The following is a 24,832-nucleotide window of genomic DNA, read 5'->3' as shown; positions in this document are numbered from 1 at the left end:
AAAAAGAATCATTGCCCAGGGCACATGTAAATTTACATAGCTTTTCGGGCACTGAGTGTGATAAGGTCAAAGCCGTGTTTATGACTAAAGGACTAATAATCCCGGGTAACTGTCATCATCCTAATTAATTAGGCTGAGTGCCAGCGGTAAGGAAATGACACCAGACACACAATGTTGGTATTAGTTCCTCTCTCAACCAAGAAGGAAATACTGACACACTTTTATTAAAACTACATGGGGTTAAATAGTAGCAGAGAAAGGAAGTGATATAACAACATAAGTTTTCATATTCATTCCTGATTGGTATGGTACATCTCAATCAAACAGAAAACGTTTAAGCAGTGCCATAGATAGCCAGCTACTCCCGGACCTGCGTGGTAACCTTGGGGAGATGTCTTCTGGCAGCAAGCCAAGCATTTGTTTTTCTTGCCCCCATCTTGGATACAGGCGCCATCTTATCATATAACATTATACTAGTTTCAAGCATAAGCAACTATATCTAGCATTCAGCTTTTAAGGATAACAATGTTTTTCATACATTACATAATTATAACCCTCACACGTGGGTTTTTGATACTGTCGGTATCAGGTCAGTGGGGAACATCATCAATAAGCAGTTCTTGGCGGCCTCCGGCACTGTAACTATACAGGTGACTTTTTTACAAAATATTTAAAGGGAGTCTATCACCTCCCCCAAGTATAAGTGACTCTTGCCTATACGTTTCAAAGCACCTTACCGTGATAAACATCATATGTCTATTATATACGTCACTTTTGTAGGTTTGGAGAAAAACAACTTTGAAGTCTTATGGCAATGAGGCACTCAGTGCACTGGAGGCGGGCCTTCAGCCTTGTGAGCAATGCACTTGTTGCTCAGGTAGGGTGAGTAATGTCATAGCAGTGTGGAGATCAAACAAGAATTGGTAGGGGTGAGAGTAGAAAGGGCAGTGCTCCAGGGAGCAAAAAGTCCCAGAAGACTATCATGGCAGCCCCCGCACTAGGGTAGAGTAATAGACAGTGTTTGCGGTTACAGCGATAGGCAAGGGGGCAGGACCACAGGCAGTAGGCATGTTTCAGCTCGGTCCCAAAGATAGGGGGGTGATGAGTGAATGGCTTAGAATAGGCGACATGCTACAGTGACGTTTTGTTTGCATTCCTCAGTGCTTGCAGGGAGCCTGCAAACGAAACACACAGATCACAGATGTGATCACGTAATCCGAAGGTAACTCAACCTAAACAGTGCATAATTTTAACATGATGTATATTAGTGATTTGTCATATTAAGGAGTACTGTCAGATGACTACTTAAAGTTCTGGCAAACCTGGCCCATCCCTACATGGACAGTCACTAATCTTAATGGCTTTAGGAGAAATGCTACATACAGTATGCACTACAGTAAGTCTCTTGTGCACTGCCCCCTTGCAGTAGACATATATAGTGGTTACTTTGTTTTTTTTAATGGAATGTTCCTTTACGGATAGAACAAGACATTTTTTACTTCTTTTCCAACCACCTCTTGGATCACACTTTAAACACAGAAGTCTTACTTTGTATCTGTCTTATCTCAGTCCCTCGGTCACAAAAAGGAACAGAGTGAGGACAGATGAGAAGGCTGAGTGTTCAGGCTCGTATAGATTTTAACACTCATTATACCTGTGCAGACATAGTGATGTAATACTTTAACTTAAAAAGTAAGACTATCGGAATAGCAGGCATTGATCACTCCGCGTATACTTACATCTTGAAACAGCTTTCTGTCGGCGGCAAGTCTTTTAGAAGATAAGGTCTTGGTCACGTGATAAAAGGTGAGTAGTGCTCGGTGCTGTCTCAGATCATCTTGGACCTTCACTGACTCAATCAGGGTGGGGATCAGTTCAGGCCATTGCTTAGGACAGTCAAGGCGGGCAACTTTAGCAATAAGAACAGCAATTTGGGTGGCAATCTAGAAGACAGACAGACATATAATCCGATGACGGCAGATTTAAGAGTTCAAAACCTATAGTACAAAGGTAAAGATAAAAAAAACACAAGACCTGTGTACTCTCTATATGTTATACTCTGTGACACATATGATGTACCTGCTGGGATGATATGATTGGTTCTCATGAAAGGCTCCCTTTAAAAACCCAGTTACCAGGGAGTCTATAGGACAATGCTCTCCCCCATACTTTACAGCTACCCCCACAAAAAGAAAATCAATGCACATGACAGGTATCTTTCCTACTACAGCCTAAGCCAGCGAGGTAGCTAAAGCATACCATTACGTATACTACAGGGAGGGGGTCGACCGTATATACTCGAGTATAAGCCGACCCGAATATAAGCCGAGGCCCCTAATTTTACCACAAAAACTGGGAAAACTTATTCACTTGAGTATAAGCCGAGGGTGGAAATGCAGCAGCTACTGGAAAACTTCAAAAATTAAAATGGTTGGAGTTTTTGGGTGCAGTAGTTGATGGGAAGGGGAGGGGGTGTTGGTTGTCTGTCTGCCCCTTCCCTGAGCCTGAGGGCTGGTTTTTTTTCCCCCACTTGGAATTCAGCCTGGCTGAATATAGGGGATCTGCAGTGCTCCTATTAACCCCTTCCTGACAGAACAGGAGCACTGCAGATCCCCTATATTTAGTAGACCGGGCACTGTCAGACACAGGGATACCTAATGTGTTTGTGTTTCACAGTCATTTTCTACTTTTGTATGTATTCTAAGGAAAGGAGGGATTTACAACTTGTATTTATTTTTAAAGCTTCTTTTTTTTGCCCCACTATTTTATGGGGGATTCTATACATTAACATTGTGGCTGGTCATAGCGCCCCCCCCCCTAAAAAAAATTATTTTTTTATGGTTTTTTTGCTGACTCGAGTATAAGCCGAGGGGGGCTTTTTTCAGCACAAAAACTGTGCTGAAAAATTCAGCTTATACTCGGGTATATACGGTATTTTAGTATCTAGGTCAGATCACTACTATATATTGAGTCTAGCAGTGTGCACACAGATTGAGGACAGTCCTATTCCCCAAATGGATTGTTCCAAATCTAAAGGGTCAGATCTAATATGTAAATTCTAAATTCAGATACAACTTTGATAACATTAGTTCACTCAAATCATAGATTGCTATGGCTGAACAATTTTATGTAGCCTGTGTCTAAGCACTATTAAAGGGATGCCTCTAACTTATAAAGTGATGGTGGAGGGCTGCAAGTATTGCTATGCAGAAAAAAACAAAAATAAACCAAATGCTAAAGGCCCTTCTATCTCAGGACAGGTACACACTGATAGGTAATGTAGATTGTGAGCCTTATATGGGACATTGACTGTAAATGTCTGCAAAGTGCTGTGGAATATGGTTTTGCTATATAAGTATCCTTTAGAAAGTTCATCAATTAAAAAATAGTGGGGGTCCGACACTTAAAGAAGTGTCCTCCCTGGAGCCATCAGTGACCAAAAGAATCCCTAATAATGGAGACGTAAATAATCCACATGGGAGTGATCCTAAGTGCTGCTCCACGGGGATTCTGGTACAATGCGCGAGTAACTCATCACTATTAAAATATACACTAACCTGATTTATTGGCTCATTGAAGTTGGTGATGAGTCCTGCTCGCAATGTTGACTTCTCCGCTTCTGAAAGAGCACTGGTGAAAAAAGAATAATAAAGCTAAAATTAAGTTGTAGAACATGAGAGCAATGGTATCATGTCGAAATACAGATTCATTTCAGAAATGCCATAGAAACGCCATATACAGTAATGTGCGAATGTCACAGACCGTCCCAGCTACATTATAAATGATTGCGACATATTGCTAGGATATAATTCTGTCGCCTCCACCAGCGCAAGGAAAACTAAAGTGTCACTGGTGACAAGTCTATCACCATAGGATAGATAACATCCTCTTTCTGCTACATCACCCATACTTTACATAGACTGAGGCACTTGATTTCTCGGACAAGGCAAGAACTCTAAAACGGAAGTCTTCAGATGGCCATAAACATAATAGCCAAGGCAGCAAAATTCACTGATTTCAACAGGACTAGTCAACCTTCTTATGTATGTGGGGTTCTGACAGCAGTAGGGATTGGGAACTTGGATTTCTAAGGGTGGGTTCACATCTGCGCCCGGTCTCTGGTTTAGCCAATCCAGTGGGTTTCCGTCTTCTGCCCCGAGAAACTGGACAGGAGACGGAAACTCAGCAGTCAGTTTTCAAACCCATTCACTTGAATGAGTTTGCAGAGGTGACTGCCCGTTTGCATCTTCTGCCTGTCCACGGGGAAACCGTTTTTTTTAGCAGGACTTTGTGTCCGGTTAAAAAAAAAAAAAAGTGTATGGGTTTGAAAACTCACCGCCGGGTTTCCGTCTCCTGTCCAGTTTCGTGGGGCAGAAGATGGAAACCGTCTGGAATGGCGGCTAAATCGGAGACCAGGCGCAGATGTGAACCCGCCCTAAGCGTGTGATTCATTGTTATGTATATTAAGACACTGCCAAAGGAAGCAGCCTCTGATAGCACAAGTGCAAACTGGGCTACTGAATGGGGAGCTCCAGAAGAATAGATGTTGGCCAAACCAATCTTCTCCTGACAGCTATAGAAAGTGAATGGCGGCTTTAGGTTGATCTACATTGTTTTCGGTCAACCTCATGACATATGTCGGTTCTGGAACAAAATGACTGTGATTCTACCTTCATAGGTAGAATGAACATACAATAAGGAAGAACAAATGAAAAGAAATGAAAAATACGTAGGGGCAAATTTATTAAGACTGGCATATTGTACACCAGTCTTCAAAAGTAGCTTAACTGGTGCAGGGAATGGGGGGAATTATGACGAGGTAGCGACCTCTTCACAAATCTGTAGGATGTTCCTCTGGCGCCAGAATGGAAATCTACAACAGGTAGGAGCTGGTGTAAATTTCCATTCTACGTCACACTAATTTTAATAAATCAGTCCGACCAAAGTAGAATATGGATGGCAAGGCACGGATCGGGGCTAGTGGCATGTATTGGGGCTAGTGGCACGTATTGGGGCTAGTGGCAAGTATTGGGGCTAGTGGCATGTATTGGGGCTAGTGGCACGTATTGGGGCTAGTGGCACGTATTGGGGCTAGTGGCATGCATTAGGAACAAGGAAGAGCTTTTCACCAAACGCCAGAAAACCGGAGCAGAAAATGATGAATTCCCCCCATTGTGAAGGGCAGAATAGTACACCATAAGGTGCTGAAAATGGAAGCAAAGTGAACGAAGTGAACCAAAAAATGACATACAAGACAAGAAATAAGAATCAGAATAGTTTTACAATTTTATCACAGATTTCACCAAAAAAGCCAGTGAATAGCAGAGGACAAGTTACCGCTGTTTCCAGGAAAATGACAGCAAGAAGGAAACCCAAGGGATCCCATTGTGTGCAAAGGGGTCAGTCTTGTGATGCTGGATCTGTCAGTAGCATTACTTTTGTGTTTCTAGGACCAGAAAACTTGAAATATGGAGCATAGTTATGAGCAGCACAAGCATAAGTCTAGTAAAAAGTATGAAGACACAGGATAAGATCAGCCTAAGGCTCTGTGTACATGATCGTTCTTGTTAGGCGAGTGTCTTTGGTTTTTTTATCTGATGACACTCGAATAGCATTAGAATGAATGCCCACCTATGGGCTCATGTACACGGCAGTGTTTCACTGATCGCTGTATCTATTGGATCCAGATTGGGAACACATGCAAAATGGATGCTAAACAGATGCAAAAAAATAGACATATTTATTGGCTCCAAAACATGGACCCTAAAAGGCACCAGAACCCAGTATATCACTGATCCCCTAAGATTAGGGCAGTGTTTTCAAATGAAGTACCCATCAGGAAAAAAATTCCAACCAAGTACCCCCTAATGGACATCGGCATGACATGTGATCAGCTTTTCATCAGTCAGATCAAAGACCAGAAGCCACCTGTCTATTCAGTATAGAATACCCTTTGCTGTAGAGGAGACCAGCCCCCTTAATCTTGACCCTTTAACCCTTTCTTACGATGCCTGCCTCTGTTTAGTAGTCACTATGCCTTTGTATTTGCCGATGGTGGTGGTTTGCATGGCACTAGCTGTCCGGAGCTCCGGAGTCTGAGATGTTATAGACAGTCATGTACTCCTACTGACTGCATGGCGTACCCCATGAGGTATGCACACCACAGGACGAGAACTATTGGATTAGGGTCACCTAAACCAAATAGTATTTTCCCCTTTGTAATAGCAACACCCTTGTTGTTCCAAAGAGCAATGGCGATATCTCGGCAGCAAGGGGCAAAATACTGCTTGACTCATGTGATCCTGTCCCATCTATCTATGGAGCTGGGTTCTGGTAACAGACTCCTTTTATGTTGGCCATACCCATGGGATATTTATCCACAGATCGTTGGCATATTCAGCTTCCCTTATTAGTATCTACTGCTAATCTTATGTGTATGACCACCACAGACATGAGATTCTTGGCAAATTTTACCAAATTTCACTGTATCTGTCAAAGGTTTGCAAACCAATATCTTATGTGGCCACCATTAGGATTAGACAAAGTCACATGGTTTGTGGCAGGTCATGTCCAACACATCTATTTCCAATCTACAATGGCCAAAAAATTCCTACACGACAGATCACCGTCTGTCCAAAGCCAAATGGTCACCCTGTGTAAGCCAAGCTTAAAAAATTGACCATTAATGTTTAATCGGTAGAGGTCAGATCTACCATAGACCTCTCATTCCTCATTCCTATGTTTAGGATAAGTCATTACAGTAATTAATTACTCCTGAAAAAAACCCTTTAAGGTAGAAGCAAAATAAAAAACAAAACCTATTAAAAAGTAAAATTTCATTAAACAATTGTCTCAAGGAGAGTCGTTTGCTCGAGTCATAAATCAAACTGCTCTACAGACATGTATGGTGTTTTGGATAAAGGACCCTAAAAAGCGCCCTGTAAGCTGGAATTAAACTAATGAGAACGCCACGTATAAACCAGAAAGTAGTATAGATGAGGGATAGTACCAGGTCCGTGGCATTAATATGGAGCGCCTATGCCGCACCTAGTTAGAGGTGATAAATTCATTCACATAGGAAAAGTCTTCAAGCAAAAAGCCGAAGAAAAATGTTTACGAAGACGACAATCCACCGCTTACTAAGTCTACTGAACGGAGAAATAAGGTTCGCACTAAATAAAATATTTTAGCATGAAAAATGAAGAACAATTTGACCGTGACAGTAAAATGGATATTATGCGTACAGGTCCAATTTAGCACTAAGAGCAACACTCAGAATTTATGGCTGTAATTATAGATTTGGCCTGAAAGTGAATTTCAATGTTAAAGGTTTAAAGCGGGAGGAAGACTTTATTTAAGAGCGACGGGTCATGTATACTTGGAAACAAGTCCCAGACAATGGAGTGAAAGCAAAATGACCTTATATTACAGAAAGTAGGCAGCCCCAGTTACTGACACAAGGGCACCTTAGAGAGGACCTGGTGGCCCTCCAGACGTGTCTGTCCTAGTAAATTATTACTGTATATTCCTCATGTCATAAGAATTCTGCAACATCGTTTATCATAACTCTGTTTTATTCCATTCCTCAGGTTATTCCTCCTAGAAATGTTTTAATAAATGACAACCGGGTGTTACCAAAATGGTTGCAAAAGTGGTGTTATATGACATTGTCATATATCAGACTTGTAGCTGAAACTAACTGACGTATTACCCAATATATTGCTTTAACTATCTTCTCTCCTCATTCTTTACAGCTAGTTGTCTAGGGTACTGTCCTGCTCACAAGTCAAGATGAGGACTCCTGGCCATCTATATTCTCTGCTCTTACTCTGACTGCATGCGGCTCCCAGTTTTTGAGCTCTAATGAGGCTAGATAGGTTAAGATTAAGTTATAGATAACTGTAAAGTTTAGAGCAAGTAGGAGCTCTGTGAAAGAATGAGCTGAAAACCAGAAAGTGGAGGAGAGAGGAGACAGGAGGGAAGGTGAAACCCTGAAATGAGAAAACCCCTTTAGCAACTTCCTAACTGGGCCATTTTCAATGTTTCAGAAGGAGACATATTTTATGAGTCTTTTGGTATAATTGTTATATTAGGTAAAATACAATTATTTATTTTATTTAAAAACTTTAAAAACAAAACACACTTGTCAGGAGAAGTGACAGATCCCCTGTAATTAGTCAAGATCGCCAAAAAAAATTGTGATAAGTCACATCACACCAAGAGATATTATTTTACCGACAGACAACTGGGGAGAGCAGAACAACACAACCAAGTCTATTGTTTGAACTGCAAATTCTAGACTAGGTAGGCATACCAACAAGCCGCTACTGACGTGACATCAGAAGTGAAGCAAGGAGACGCTAAAAATCCAGGGAGGCGAGAGCGTCTCGCTTGTGTTCAGATGCATCTTGTTCACTTTCCTTTAGTTTGTAAAGTATCAGAAGAACAAGGATTGACAACTACATCAAATGGCTTTTAGAGCTTCTGTCCAGACATATCAAACATCTCAGCTTTTGCAAATGTTCCTTTCTTCCCTTCTTATCTTAACGTCTAATGACTTGCCAACTTTCTTCAATAGGCTGCTTGACGTTAAATGTGGGTCACTGTCAATCTGCGAGAAGCTACTGGCGTAATAAATAATACCACCATGTACCTAACAAGGGAGCTCGCATAGTACATTCTGCCGAGAAAGTTAAGACAAAGCCCTTCTAGTTATTTTTGTTTCCATTAACCCCTTAAGGACAAGGACTACATTGATATTTAAAGAAGACCTCCACTGGAAACACAACTTTCCATCTCTGTATCCACCACCTTGTCTGTATGTAACACTCTGTGTATTGAACTTACTTTTTGCAGCGCCGCCTGTTCTCTGCACATGAGCAGCTAGAGCAAGTACCAGCCCTGCCTGCTGGGTATACACTGTGATTATCCTCCACTCCAAAATAACGGAAGAGACCATAACTCACAGTCAGGGAGGCTGCACGGTCATCTCTTTAATTATAACTGTGAAATAAGCTGTATATTTGTCAGCAGTAGCTGTTTATATCCTCCCCAACGCTAGTCTGTGTGGTACAGTCCATACAAATTCCTCATAGAGAAGGTTCTGATGCATGTAAGTGACACATAGCTGTCCACAGACACTAAAAAAGTGTGCTACTAGAGCCCGATTCCCAATGGTCCTAGGTAACCATCACAATGTGGTATATAGGGATAGAAGTATCAAGAGAAAAATGTATTAAAATTTATATTTTGGAAGGAGACACTTTTTTATTTTTACATTAACAGAGCTGTCCGAGGGCTTATTTTTTTTGTAGGATGGGCTGTCCCATTTTGGGTTATATGCAGCAAATCTGTCTTTGTTTTTTAATATCATTCAACCTGCAAAATAATACTTTATTATTATAGTATGGGTCATTACGAATACATCAATACCAAATAAGCTTAAACTTTTTTTGGTGGTAAAACAAATTTTAATAGGAAAAGGTCCCCTGGCAGTATAACAGATTTAAAGGGGCTCTATCATTGGGAAAAGTCATTTTTAACTAAACATATACTTGCATAGCCTTTAGAAAGGTTATTCCACACCTACCTTTTGTATGTAAATCGCCTCGTAGTTTTTGAATGAGCCCGTTTTTACTCATATGCTAATTAGCCTCCAGCGAACACCCGGAAGTTTCATCAAGCACTCTCCTCTCTGTGTACAGCATAGGCTGCTGATGATGATGATTCATCTCCCTGTTCTCACACACACACACACACACACAGCAGAGAGGAGTGCTCGCTGAGACTTCCAGAGTGCACAGTGGGGGCTAATTAGCATATGGATAAAAACATGTTCGTTCAAAAACTACTGAGGTGATTAGCATACAAAAGGTATAAGTGGAATAGCCTTTCTAAAGGCTATGCAAGTATGTGTTTAGTTAAAAATGAATTTTCCAAATGATAGAGCCCCTTAAAGGGAGTCAGCAGAGAAATTGGTATCAAACTAAACTTGTAGTGCGACTTCCACACTTTCCAAAGATACTTTTCTTATTCTGCATTGCAGCTCCATTTTCATAAAAATCAGTGTTTCATTCTTATGCAAATTAACTGAAAAGGGCTTTATGGGCATTTCTTCTTCTCTTATCTGCTCTAGATAACCACCTCTAACTGTGGCCCAGCTCTGCCCCCCATTACTTGATTGACTTCTCCCACTTTATCTGCAGTTAGGGATGGTTATCTTGGACGGAGAGCAAAACCCTGCAATAGAAACGCCCCTAAAGTCCTTTTCACCTAAGTTACATAAGAATTAAAAAAAAAATGATTTTCATGAAAATGGCGCTTCAATGAAGAATAAAAAAGCATCTATGTAGAACGTAGAGGTCATCCTACAATTCTCTGTCATTAGTAGGATACCACTTTTCCTGCTGATAGATTCCCTTTAACTTCTAATGGTGATATGGGATAATTTATCACAATGATAATGCACAGCATTGTTGATCGGGGCCGTAACACTTACACCCCTTAGATGCCGCAGTCACTATATTAAATCTCCGAAATAGTTTTTAAGCACATAAAAGAGGATCATAATCCCCATTATCTTGCACATAAAGTCAATAAGATTGAAAGTTAGAAGTTAGCTCACCGTACCACACACTTATGCAATAACTTCTTAGGGCAGGTTCACACCTGCGCTCGGTCTCCGCTTTGCGTCTTCTGCCCAAGAAACTGGACAGGAGACGGAAACCTGGCAGTCAGTATTCAAACCCATTCACTTGAATGGGTTTGCAAAGTGACCGCCCGTGAGTGCCTTGTGCCTCTCCGCAGCGAAACCGTTTTTTGTTTTGTTTTGTTTTTTTTTATGTAGATTGTGAGCTCCATATAGGGATCACAATCTACTTTTTTTTTCCTATCAGTATGTCTTTGTAGAATGGGAGGAAATCTACGCAAACACGGGGAGAACATACAAACTCCTTGCAGATTTTGTTCCTGGCGGGATTCGAACCCAGGACTCCAGTGCTGCAAGGCTGAGTCACCGTGTTGCCCCTGAAACTGTTTTTTTTTTTAATCAGACACAAAGTCCTGCATGACCAACTTAGTGTCGGGTAAAAAAAAAAACGGTTTTGCAGTGGAGAGGCAGAAGACGCTCACGGGTGATCACTTTGCAAACCCATTCAAGTGAAAACCCGCAAACCGGAGACCGGGCGCTGGTGTGAACCTACCCTTAGCTGTAAAATTAATATACAGATAATAAAGGCTCTCAAAACAGACCACAAATTGGTTCTAATACTATGTTAAGAGCAAAGTGGGGTCTAGTAGAAATTTGTACAAGGGATCTAATTACCTTAACACAAGCACCTACTGCTAAATGATCTATATTACCACTTAACGCACTAATACGGCCACGCTAAACTCAAAATACTTCAGATTCTTCCGACTTCAGCAAGGTTTTAGTCTAACAGCTAAGCCCATCACTCTCTATGCCGGGAACTGTCAAATGCCAACCAGTTTTTCATTAAAGCGCTACATGAGCAATTACAGTTGGTTTATCTGGAATTAACGCTTGGATACCTGTGAAAGAAAATCTATCAAAACACAACTCTACAGAATCCTGCTCTACTGGGCGATACAGGCACACTATATATAAATAAATTATATACGGAGCTGAGCTGCTGAGTCTGGATGAACAATAAGGAACTGAAACCCCCAGGGGGCTACTACAAACCTTTCACTCAGCTGATCGACGGGGGTCCGACTTCCACTGATGCCACATTAATGGGCTATCCTAGAAGTGGCGATACACATTACACTAAAGTTGATCAAAACGGACAATTGCAACTGGAACGACTGATCGTTTTACCCGTTAAAATGTTATTGTCTGGGAAGAAAGTCACTCTAGCTTTTTTTTTTCTTTAGAAATATAAGGTAGTCATGGAAGTAAATTCCGTCACTCAGGTCTGGTATATGTGCCAAATCCTAGTTCCCATTTCTGCAAAACACTGCAAAGTTAACTCTAAAATGCACCTTCCAGGACTTTAGATGGTGAGGATGATGTCACCAAAGATCCTGGAAGCTGTACAAAGTACTGCTGACGACACCGGATTGAGACTAGAAAGTAGGTTCTACCTGGTTTGTTGTGAATCCAGTCGGCCCAGCCTGACATTGCAAACACACCATCCTCCTCTGTATTTGTTGTTGCAGCAAGTATGTCTGGCTGGTTTGATGTGGACACGGGGTGGTGCTTATTACTGCCTAAATGGTATCCCTGCGCTATGCTGAGGAGGCCCAACAGGCCGAAACAGCGCTGTCCATAGCTGGGAATCTGTTCCTTTTGGACTAGAAATACTAATTTGGCAATTAAATCCGCATCATGAGCGTAGACTTTTTAACTGAGTCATGCATGATGTTAAGGATGCTGCCCTCTAGAGGGTGGCATACAGAGTGCACTGTTCTCCTAATTACATCCTGGAGGAGGAAGCACCATCTTCTGGATCCATGACAGGTCAATGAGAACCTAACTTTAACCACCATCCCCTCAATTATTATTTGAGGGGATGGTTTTTCAGACAATATATTGAGGACCTCTCACATGTACAAAATACCTAAAATGACACACATCATTTCATTGCCACTGAGTCCTTGAACAACTTGAGGTTTTTTTTATGTTTTTTTAAATCTATCCATCAGATCACAATAATACTTTGTTTTATAAAGTAAAAATAAGAAGTTGCTGAAAGAACAAAATCTAAATTAAGCACAGTCTGTTGGGGATAAAAGGTTTAAACCAGAGGAACAGATAAAAATCTAATCAAAACACATAACTATAACTATAACTATATATATATATATATATATTTTAGTAAGCCGATGGCTAGTCAGGTAATGGAGGGGTGTACATCTCGCCCAGACTACTCAGGTGGGTGAGATGAGAAAACTCCAGGAATGTTTGTTCTTAGCAGACAACTTTCGTCTGCTGAGCATTTTGGTAAATGCTCAGTACTGGGCTGGATTTTTAGGAATGACAGGTAGGTTGGTAGTGGGACCTGTCATTCCACCCACCTCCAGTCCACACTTTGGGGATGTTCCGGCAGCGACTTAGCTGTAAAGAGACTCCTCGTCAAGGAGGATTAAGAAGTCAGCTCCAGCAGCAACACTTTGGCAGAGCTTGGCTGGAGAGCAAACACAAAAGTCAAATTTTTGGAGCTGTGTCCTGAATGATTCTACTGGCTTTTTTTGGATTTCTGTTATTCTAGGTGAGGTAACATATTCTATGTTTAGTTAGAGCCTAGCCGGGCAGGGATTTATTTTTGTATTGTTTCCTTTTGTTGCTGCACTACCTTTTTTGAGTGAAAATAAACTCTACCTTTGTTTTTGGACTAAAGAAACTGGACTTGTGTGTCTATGCCACCCCACCTAGCAACCCCAGACTCTGACATATATATCAGTTCACAGAAGATTTTCATCCTAGGTTCAAGTAGGAGACTCCTCCGCAGATACTGTATAAAATCAGCAGAGAGAAAAGTCCTGCACCCGACAGACCCCATTATAATCTATAATAACCGCTATGTTGGGCTGATGTGCCCCTGCCCGGGCCCACCTTGCTCAGATAGTGGCAAATGAGGTGCATAAGGGAGGATGTCACATATTTTTGGTGAAAAACGGCTCATGTTCCCCAGGAGCACCACATAAAAAGGATTGTTCATGATAAACTGTTTTTAGCAAGGAAGACGAGGTAGGTAAAAAAAAATGTCCTTGGTGGTCCATTCCTGCTGTTCCTGGGGTCTTGTTCTGGTGGAAGTCCTTGCCGCACTTGACTATTGAGGCCAATTAATTAATTAATTAATTAATGGCCTGGGACGTCACAGGTAACAAATGCGATTGATGTCCCAGTTCCTTTCCTTAGGCTGCTGATAGGCCTCAGTGGTCACGTGTGGTGAGAACTTCCACTGGATCAAGCCCCAACGAGTAGCAGTAGGACATATGAGTTAGGGTTTTTTTTCACCATCACTGTCCACCTTGCCAAAAACAGTACATCCTGGACAACCCCAATAACACCATTCCATACCAGAAAACTGGCATGTCTGTGTTGGTAAATTCCCCTCCAATATCTTCGTTCTCATGGTGCTGATCATTCAATTCTGAGCAGATTTGCTGTTTTGCATATTTTAATGTGTTTTCCGGCATCTAATTTGTTGCAGTAAATTCAATCAACGCGATCAAAAAAAGAAAACTCAGCGGCAAAGAAACAAAATGCTTAGACAAGTCAAAATTAGCAAATAAACTCCTCGGTAAACAGGCAAGCGGCGCGACGTGACAGAACTTTTGTGCCTTCTGAACACGGCGACTGTCTTGTGAAATAAATGATCTATTTAGTGGCTCCTGCAAAACGCTATCTCTTTAAAGCTCAGCTTGACACATCCTTAATACAGAAATTACTATGTGAGGAATTTAGGGAAGTTAGGATCATTTCTGACTGAGTCAGCGGGATACGCGGCTCATGATTAATGCCCTGTATCAGCGAGGATTATTGAAAGTCTTTGATGACAGGCCTACACTGCCACGCCGGCTTCAGATGGTAGAAAGTTCAACAGCTAAAATATAAAATAATACCACCGTGTCACTTCACATCCCAAGTGCTGAAAAAGCAAAAGAAAGACACAAAACACTGCACTCAGGCACAAGAATGAAACAAGGGAAATACCGGAAGTTAGATGAAGAAGTTATACCGTAAAGAGGATCGGTCATCAGACCATGCGCATACCATAATCTCACATAGAATAATGGTGTGGTGAAAATGTGAGACAAGCTCAAGTGTAGGCAGCACTCAGCTGGTAAGTCCAAGAAGGGCGCACGTTCCGTCAGGGGCTGACCATCTGAACGCCGGTTTCAGTAGAGAAAAAGAATAGAATCGCACTCCAATGAGGCTATGCTTCTTAATAAATTCATTGTGTCATCAATACATACAGTGTTTCGGGTTAATACCCTGTTTCAGGCAGACTTCTTTTTAAGGGTACCTTTACCTATTTGCTAGAGGCCCCAACGTAAAGTCTACCTAAATTTGCATGACTTTTCCATCTGACGATCCGATTAAAAAACAGTGGATACCTTATGATACTAAAAATATAGAAATGTACCAAAACAGCATAAGTATACCCTTATGGCGGGTTCACACCTGTGCCCAGTCTCCACTTTCATGTTTCCATTTTTTGCCCAAAAACTGGACAGGAGATGGTATCCGGCAGTCAGTTTTCACTTGTTTGCAAAGTGTCCGCCCGTGAGCGTCTTCTGCCTCTCTGCAGTGAAACCAGTTTTTTAACCGGACACAAAGTTGGACATGCAGAACAGGTTTTGCCACAGAAACCAAAAGACCCTCAAGGGCGGACACTGACTGCCGGGTTTCCGTCTCCTGTTGGCAGAAGATGGAAGCCCACAAGGCAGAGACTGGGCGCAGGTGTGAACCCGCCCTTACATTGATGTCAGATATGATTTATTATCATTTCTGCCTCCCTAACTGCCCAATGCATGACTCTCACTAATCTCAGAAGTAAGAAGGCCAAGTGCCCTTAGGGGCACTAGAACTTCTGGGTGTTGGTAGCTTCTAATGTTGCTTGAGAAGCTGATACACTGTAACTCAACATAAGTACATGAAAACCAATGGCAATGAAACAGTTAAAATAGTTATACAAAAAAATCCCAATAAATTGTAGCATTTGGATATAATGGAATGAGAAGATGAATTAAGATTTCCTTGTGTGCTCGAAAATCTTTTTTGACAGAAGACTGAAATCCCCTATTCCCTATCTATTAAATCCACAGCTTTCCTTCAACGGATAAAAAATGTTTGCTGTTTACTGTCGCTGGTTTCATCTGGGTAAGTGTAAGAGGTAATGACTAGATCATGCTGTGACTTCCTGCTGGGAGAGAGGCTGAAGAGCTTGCAGCATTCAGTGTGTGAAGGTAGCTGTACAGTTCTGATATTTTTCATGGGCGCAGAATACATAAGGTTTTGGATTTTTTGGGGGCCACTGGAGAGCATTATGCTGTGTCTGTGAGTCCCACTGGGGAGTATTATACTATATAGGGGGCCCCAGGAGGGGAGATTTACTATGTTGGAGGGGGCTCAGGGAAAGCATTTATACTAGTGAGGGGGACTCAGTAGAAGCATTTATACTGTGGTGGGGAAACTTAGTAGAGAGCATTATACTCGGGTGGGTCACTGGAGAGCATTATTCACTCGGAGAGATTATTCTTTATGGATATCTATTTTGATATCTAAATATTTGTTTTGGCTCATTTTTGCTACTTTTCCAAGTATAAAGACCTATATAAGGAACCCCCTGACATGTTCACTTTAAGAAAAGACAAATGCATAGGATTTGCAGAAAAATAAAGGTCACATCAACAAATTCATGAATTCAATATTCATATGTATGAAAGCCAGAAGTGAGAAAGCAAACAATAAGGAGCGTTTACTGTATATACCGGGCTGGGATGATAACGTTAGGAGAACGTTCTATCCCAAAAAGAAAAGAAATATTAATAATCCAGTAAATGAAGAAAGGACAAAAGAACTACGGGCAATAAAACTATTGATCAAACACTTGAGATATTAATGGTTCAGTCGCTCTTGGCAGTATATTGGTATTGCAATAAAGATCAAATGCTAATGTAAAATCATCACTTCAATCACTTTAACAGCATCTTCCTCTCTTGGATCTGCATGGATTTTTACAGGGGTTTTTCGCATTTTTTAAATTATTATTATTTCTAATGCAAGGTAAGAATACTTATTTAATCGGAAAAGATGAAAAGCAGACGGGGTTATTTACTGACATTGGGATGACACTCTTATACAGTCATTTATCGGATGTCCTAATGGAAATGTTCCTATCATTTTGTTTCTACAGCTCCTCTGCTGTCTCAGAGGTAACAGACCACAAACAGATTCTGTGTAGTCTGATCCTGTAGTCATGTTCCCTTCCGTGAACTCTTTTATCCATACAAAGTCCTATGTAGATTGTGCTTCTCCATGCTAACAGACTGAAACAGATGGAAGGAAATCTGTCTACAGGATCAGACTACATGCGGAAGAGAGGATTTTGGCACCAAGAGTTACACAGGGAGCCATGCCGCTCATGGAAAAAAGTAGCCTGGAGGTCTGCATAGACCACCATTGTGAGGGGAAGGATTATGACGTGGATTGCGCGCCATAATCCGCCCCCTCTGTGCCCGTGTGAATGAGCCCTTAAAAGGCCAAAATGCCATTCAAATTTTCAGTGAATCAGTGATAGTTTTCTTGTCCCTTTTGCACATTTCCACTAATTACAGCTTTAGGGCCGTAGTTACCAAGGTAAGAGTCCTTAGGAAGGGCAAGTAGATGAAAATACAATAGCCAAGGGTCAATGATATGAAGATGATGAGTGAAGAAACAGGAAAAAAGATGGACATTGATCTAGCCAGAAAAACTAGGTATTGTGCTAGTTGTTAAACAACATCCGACGCTACATTACAGACCTTGCTAAAATTACTTGTAGGGGAGAATATCACCAAAACACAGCGTAATACAGGGCAACTCAAGAAGCGCCTACAGCTCTATAACACCACTCCTTGTGCCGTGTGTGAGAAGGTGACAGGCAGGGTGCTGGAATCTCACTATATCTCACTCAGGTTTTTAACTTATGTGTGGTCCAGTGCGGATCTTGAGTAGGCCTCAGCCCAGGTGTGAGTCTTTGGCTCATTACTGGACCAGAAAAGGCTGCAGATGCTGCACTCCAATGCAGATCCAGGAAGTGAGAGGAGGCGACTGGGTCTGCCCTGTAACCCTGAGTCTGGTGAGACAATATCACACTTGTTTTGTTCGTGTGGCTGGTAGTAAGCCACATGTATAGTTATGTTATCGTTTCTGTTTAGTTAGTCGCTCATAAGAGCAAGATTTTGTTTTGTTTTTGCTTGATTTAAGGCTGTATTTTATTTTGCACATTTAGTTCCTGCAGTGAAGGGTTGTTTATTTTCTTGCTTTTTTTTATATCTGTTTGCTGCATATTTTGTGTCCCTGTCTTTGACTGTTTGGGTCCTCACCACTGCTGCTACCAAGTTACCTTTCACACAAGTGCTATAGCCTTGTACACAGCTCATGAATGAGGAAATAGGGCGACATGAAAAACAGATCAACCACGGAACACATAAAGCAATACATAAAGCAAACAATGTATGTGTGGTCCAAGTGGAAAATGGGTAGCACATGTCTGTAATAAATGGAAACGTGAATAAAGCCTAAGTCTGAGTAGCTAGTGCCCTTTTTGCAGAATTTTAGAGTGGACTAGGAATTAGAGAAACTACACCAGGTATTAACTATACATTATGCATTTATTGTCTACCAAACTCAATGCTCTTCCTTCATAACTTGCTTCACCATCATTACTTATGCTTATGGGCATTACTTATGCTAGTCCATGCCCATATTTATCTCTTGCCTAGACTAATACTTCTCTGTGGCTTCCCACCTAACTTGGTGCCTGACTAAGCAAGCCCAACCATTGTTTCTTCTCTGCCTCTCCCTCCTGCCAATCCCATCACTACTGACTGGTGAATCCAATTTAAAATACTAATGGGCTTTCCAGGATTTGTGAATTAAGGAGCGATCGTTATGAGAGGTCATCAATTGAAGATCAGTGGGAGTCCAACACTTGGGACCAGTGTAGATCAGCTATCTGAAGCAGACAGTCACAAGGCCTGTTGGCAGCTCAGTCTCATGCAAGTGAATGCGTGAATGGATAGAGCTGAGATACCAAGCAAAGCCACTGATCGCAATGGGCCTGGATGTCAGACCCCTGACAATCTTAAATTGATGGCCTATTGAAAGGTCATCGATATGTAACTCTGGGAAACTCTTTAAACAATCACACACAAGGTCATTCACAACCTGTCGTCACCATACCTGTTTGATAAAGACCTCGTGTACATGACTGAGCATGCTGCCAATGTGGGGCAGAGTTTGCAGAGGAATGGATGGAATGCATGGGGACTTCTGATCCATTGTGACAAGGACCAGGGTAGGACCTGCTCTATAATCACCCATGTAATTGAAATGGAACGGATTGGAAGCCCCCACAGAGGTGAGTGCATTCTGCTGCAAACTAGGCCCCACATTGGAAGCATGCTCAGTCATGTGCATGGGGTTGTAGTCTCTTGATACCACCCCATATGTAATCTTTGGACCTCCTTCTTTGTTTTCCTCTTATCTGCCCTTCATATAACCATTTTTTTCTCCCATGCAACCTTTCAACACCATCAAATCCGGCCGTTCCCATTACTGTAACCTTCAAAAAAAACAAAACTACGGTAGAAAACCCCAATTATACAGGAACCCCTACAACCTCCTATACTACCATCTGAACAACCTCTGCCTTCACCTACGAGTTTTGCATTATGTCTATAATAAACCCATTTCATAGCTACATGGAATTACTAACGTTCTAAAATAAATTACAAATAATATATCATGACATTTTGTACCATGAACAGGAGGTCACTTCAAATACTAAAAAAGAACTTGCCATTGAGCATTTCTGTCGCTATTTCAGATTTTTTTCAGTATTGGCTTGCACAATTTATCTATATTGTCATTAATATTTTCCATCACTTATAATACGGAGGACATAATGACTTTACATTGATTTGCAACCTATATCATAGGTCAGCCACATCTGATGGAGCATGCCATGTACTGAAAAATATAGAATGCATGTGCAAATGAAAATGGATGGAGCAAAGAGCTCGGCAGAATCCCACTGTCTCTGTATTCAGCACCTACTACAGATGGACATAATACAGAGCCATTAAATAAGGGTGTGAACGAAACCTAAGGGCCCGATTAGAACCAGTGAATTTACAGGTAACTTTTGGGAATGAACGCTGTTATGAATACTCTTTCCCGATACCCCCAATCCCAGAGAACTATTCTGAATGGACAAGGCCATAAAGAAAAACTTTTGGGTTCACCCAGGAAAGCAGAGGGGAACATGCAACCTTAAGAAAGTTCATGCACTGATACCCTCCATTGACAAGTCATCTAACAACCTGATGTGTATAATACCTATTCTATACAGTATCTGTAGCAAACCCTCAGCTGTGAGACGTATCAGTACCTACAAGTTGTGGATACAGATTTTAAAGTTCCTATTCACTGACAGCAAGCAATGATCATGAAGGATGGGGATGGGGATAATAGACCTGCCTACAGGCAGCATGATGTTCAGATGTTGACGCGGCTTCGGTGCCAGTCCATAAGGACGCGTCATTTATTGCACATTTTTTCCAAACTGTCCTCAATCACCGTTCCAAATAGACTGACAAGGCTTCTATTAAAGACCATGTAAGTAAATCCATTCCCTTCTAACCTGGATAAAAGTAAAGATCCCTCTTTCCTCTTAGTCGCTGACCTGCAGTATTGATCACAGAGTTGGGTACTGCCATTGTACAGAGGACATGATCGTTGCGTTCGGGGATTTGGAGAAACATAAATCACTGGAGTGAATTACCGCAGATGGTAATGCAACTAGTTTCAATGTCACACGGAAGGTGTGCAAGGAACAAGCGCTGCCGTCCATCCAGGATACAGAATCCACAAATCTACAGTGACATCTACTGGTACATACCTGATTTCTAGCAAACCTGTCCTCCTAAATAAGAATAATAACTCTGCCATTTATGTCAGATAAGATGATGACTGGAGTATTACCGCACACTCCTCATCCCCTCGTGAACAGGACGTCTCCTTATCTCCTCCTCATAAATTTGTACCCTTTCATTTTAGACATGTGAAGCTTCCCCATAATGCAATTCTAAAATGTGCTTGACAATATAAGATGTTTATTTAGTATACAATCTTATTGTGTGTGGTTTTGGATATTAGGCTGTGTTCACACAGAGCTTTTCTACCCGGCTTTTGCCTAGCCTATGTTTACTTTGCATCTTAGATGTGAGCTAACAGCCATTAAATGAGTTTCCACTGTCAAACCCAGGGTGGGGTAACGTAAAAAAAGAGAAGGGATACTTATGTCTCCATGTTTCTCCATTTCACCCCAAGCCTACAATGGACAGGCCGGAAGTGAAGCAGCTGGGGAGGGGGCTGTAGCCAATCGCTGGTCTCTGCGGTCTCATGTTGGGTGATGTAACTGCTATGAAGCACCAGTACCCAACATATGACTGCTGAGGCCAGCGATCAGCTTCAGAGGTCACCTGAGCCCCTTCACTTCCAGGCCCATCTGTATGGGGGAAACGGTGCTGCAACGAAAGAACGCAAACAAGGGAGGGTATTACTTTTTATTATTATTGTCCCCCACCTTTAGCCCTCCCTGGGTTTTATAGTTTGACTGAAAAGCCCTTTAAAAAAACAAACAAAAAAAACAACTCTGAAAAAGAGCAACAGAACGCACTGTGTGAACCCAGTTTTAGAGCGCTAGCTAGGATTGATGAGTGAAGGAAAACTAAGGCTCTGTGTACACAGGTATATAAACAGCTGGTAACATGTCCCGACCAAGTCTGTCTTCTACCCTGGCACCAGCTGCCAACATGCACATAATAATACAGGTACACACCTATACAATCGGCCAATTATTGGTGGCCACTTGTGGGTGCCAGAGCAGATCAATGCACCCTTATTTTCATGTTACAGGCGAAGGCCACACGTTGCCACTGCCGAAATGCAGAAGAATAAATCTAAGTTTTACAACCCCTGCAAAGTAATCTACATAGTGCTCGAAAAAAAATACAATGACCTTCCATTTGTGACCGTTTTTTGCTTAAACGGATGTAAAAAAAACCCAAAAAAACCTGATGTGAATAAGCCTATGTTGTAGGACTGGAGTAAGCAACATTCGGCTCTCCAGCTACTGTGAAACTACAACTCCCAACATGCTCCATTCACTTCCATGGGAGTTCCAAGAACAGCAGACCAAGTATGCATGCTGGGAAATGTAGTTTTACAACAGCTGGAGTGCTGAAGGTTTCTTACCCCTGTTGTAAGAGATTCTGAAACACAGACCCAGCCCCACCAGTATATATATATTCAGAGCAGAGCCCACCCTCATTGAGTTGCTGAGCATTATAAACCTTGGGGCAACACTACTCGGTGCAGAATAAACTTGTTTATCCATCAAATACACAGTTGATCTTCTTTTATCATTGCATGCCATGACACCACATTATATTCATGTGTGTTGCACTCCTGGAGATCTTCTCGTACATTTATAAAACATCATCTTATGGCAAGTCTCCAAATCAGTCATTTAGGAATGTACGAGGATGTGTCTTCCCACTACAAAACTGTCAGTGATAAATAAATCAGGGGCTGCATTATGTATGAGGCAAGGAGAATGAGGACAGGCTTTGGTCTTTGCACTAACACATACTAAAACACATCAAAATGAATTATTTACCATAGGTTTTGTATCCAGTAAGAAGAAGATAAAACCTGACTATGATCAGAGGGGTTCAGCATGAAAGTTACCAATGGGGGACGCATGAGACTAATGAAGATAAAAAGATGTGGACACTACACTTGTCAGAGAGAATGGGAAAAAGCAACTTACTTTGGGGCCACCCTTCTCCAATATCGATCAATGCCATTCTTAAAGTAGAGCACGGCCAGCCACCGAACGTTCACATCCAGGGAATGATTCGTGACGATATTCTGCAGACAAGAACATGGAGCATGTTATACAATGAGAAATGTAATATGTATATCCATATGTAACTAGAGTTATCGGGTTAGCAACCCCATATATGAGCCAGGGCCCAAAGCCACCATGTAATGATACGGTTTCATCGCAGATGGTTCTGTTCACACTGGTGTTATGTTAGTTCAATGGCAAACTCGATCTGTGCATAGAAGTATTCTAGTTGTCCAATGACCCCATTGTAAGTCAATGAAGTCCAAGATCTGTACCCTCTGTCTGGATATATTTATAGGTTTCTACACACATATACACTACAGACATGATGCCAACAAACACTGTAGGCAGTGAATCCAAAAGCTCCAGTATGGAGGCGTATTGGCGTATTGTTAGTTTAGAAGTGAGCAAACATACTTACACCCGGGGGCATTGCTTATTAAAGGGGTTACACAGAGAAATAAAAAGTTTACCAAGGTATTTCCTGTAGTGGGTCAGCTTCTGAGACAGAGAGAGAGAGAGACAGATATAGAAGAGGAAACTCTACATCCTACTGGAAGAAGAAGAGGCCACTGTGGAGATCGCTGCCCTATACGTGTCCAGCTGTCACCAAACCAGAGGAAGATGAGACTCCGCGGACTGTTATACCCCAAACCACCCACCCCACCCCACCTCCCCATATAGCGGTCACCATCTAAGAGGAAGATGAGACTCCACAGACTTTAAACCCCAAACCACCCCCCCAACCCCCCATACCCACCACTCACCCACCCGAATCCAACTACCCCACACACACACACTTTACTAGCTTTGGCAATGCCAAATATCTATTCGGACGTGCCAATAAAGCTTGTTTGATTTGATTATATATATTTTGGTCCTATTCTGACGTACTCCATAAACCTAAGAAAAGGGAACGACAGGGAACCCATATATATACTGTATATATATATATATATATATATATATATATATATATGGGTTCCCTGTTGCCCCCACTCTTAGGTTTATGGAGTGCGTCAGAATAGGACCAAAATGCGCCTAGTAACGTCCCAAGTAAGCCCAAATGAATGGGCCTAGTCCGGAGGTTGCTGTCACGAGGCGGACACCAGGGATGAGTTTTTTCCATGAGCCTGAACATACCACTCACGGAAAAAAGGAAGCTAGCGGTCTACATAGACCTCTAATAATATAATAATAATAATAAATTTTATTTATATAGCGCCAACATATTCCGTAGCACTGTACAATTTGTGGGGTTGAAATACAGACCGATACATAACAAAGAACGTCATTTCACACAATGGGACTGAGGGCCCTGCTCGCAAGAGCTTACAATCTATGAGGTAGAGGGGGTGACACAAGAGGTAGCAGGGGCGGCATTGCTTATACAGTAATTAGTAATTAGTACAGTAATACAGTAACCTGTATTGTGAGGGGGCGGATTCTGAGGTGGATCCGGCTTCAGAATCCGCCCCCTTCTGCCCCTTGTGAACTAGCCCTAAGGATATGTTCATACAATGGAAGATGGATTCCATGTCTGAACATTCCGTCACGGCTAGCCACGCGATATGCCGATACATCCCGACGTGGCACTCCATTCCTGATTAGGCCCGAATGAATGGGCCCAATTGGGAGGGAATCTCGAGGTATGGACGACGCGGCTGAGTCAGTCACAGAATCCGCGGGAAGATGGGGCATGTCACTTCTTTTTTCCGCTACTAGCTAGCGGAAAAAAGAAACGAGCAGCTCCCATTGAAGTCAATAGGAGCCCTTTTTGTCAGCGGATTTTGATTCCGCGTCAAAATCTGCTGCCAAAAAAACTCCATGTGAACAAGCACTAATTCCTCTGCCTCTCTTGCTGATACTCTGAGTCATGTGACCAACCCTGCTCTACTCTGTTCAAGCAAGTTTTCTTGTTTTGTTTTTTTAAAACCAAATCTGTTCAGCTATTCCACAAATATAAGCCCTTTTAGTGTTGATGCATAAAACAGAACTGCGCCATACTACATGCTCAGTGCGATATAATGGTATAGCGATGGGTGGGAAACAGTTAATAGGACTCAGACGGTGCAGTTAAAAACTGCATGCAGCTTAATTATACAGGTAACACACATCTAATATCTAAAACTGCATGCAGTTTTTTTTACCAAACCTGACCATCTGAATGCAGCCTTATC

At 41.8% G+C, this 24,832-nt stretch overlaps 1 protein-coding gene across 1 annotated transcript in view; it reads right to left on the bottom strand.

Moving 5' to 3' along the window:
* Positions 1-24,832, bottom strand: part of IPO11 (importin 11) — a 335,766-nt gene that overhangs the window by 297,543 nt on the left and 13,391 nt on the right. The window contains exons 3-5 of the mRNA XM_075269811.1: positions 22,572-22,672; positions 3,558-3,630; positions 1,740-1,943 (exon numbers count right to left, since the gene is read on the bottom strand). Coding sequence (XP_075125912.1) covers positions 1,740-1,943; positions 3,558-3,630; positions 22,572-22,672 — 378 coding nt within the window. The remainder of the gene's footprint in view (positions 1-1,739; positions 1,944-3,557; positions 3,631-22,571; positions 22,673-24,832) is intronic.

Source organism: Leptodactylus fuscus, chromosome 1 (assembly GCF_031893055.1).
Source record: "Leptodactylus fuscus isolate aLepFus1 chromosome 1, aLepFus1.hap2, whole genome shotgun sequence".
Lineage (NCBI taxonomy): Eukaryota > Metazoa > Chordata > Amphibia > Anura > Leptodactylidae > Leptodactylus > Leptodactylus fuscus.
The sequence above is the reverse complement of the archived record's forward strand: the minus strand, read 5'-3'. Positions and strand labels throughout refer to the sequence as shown.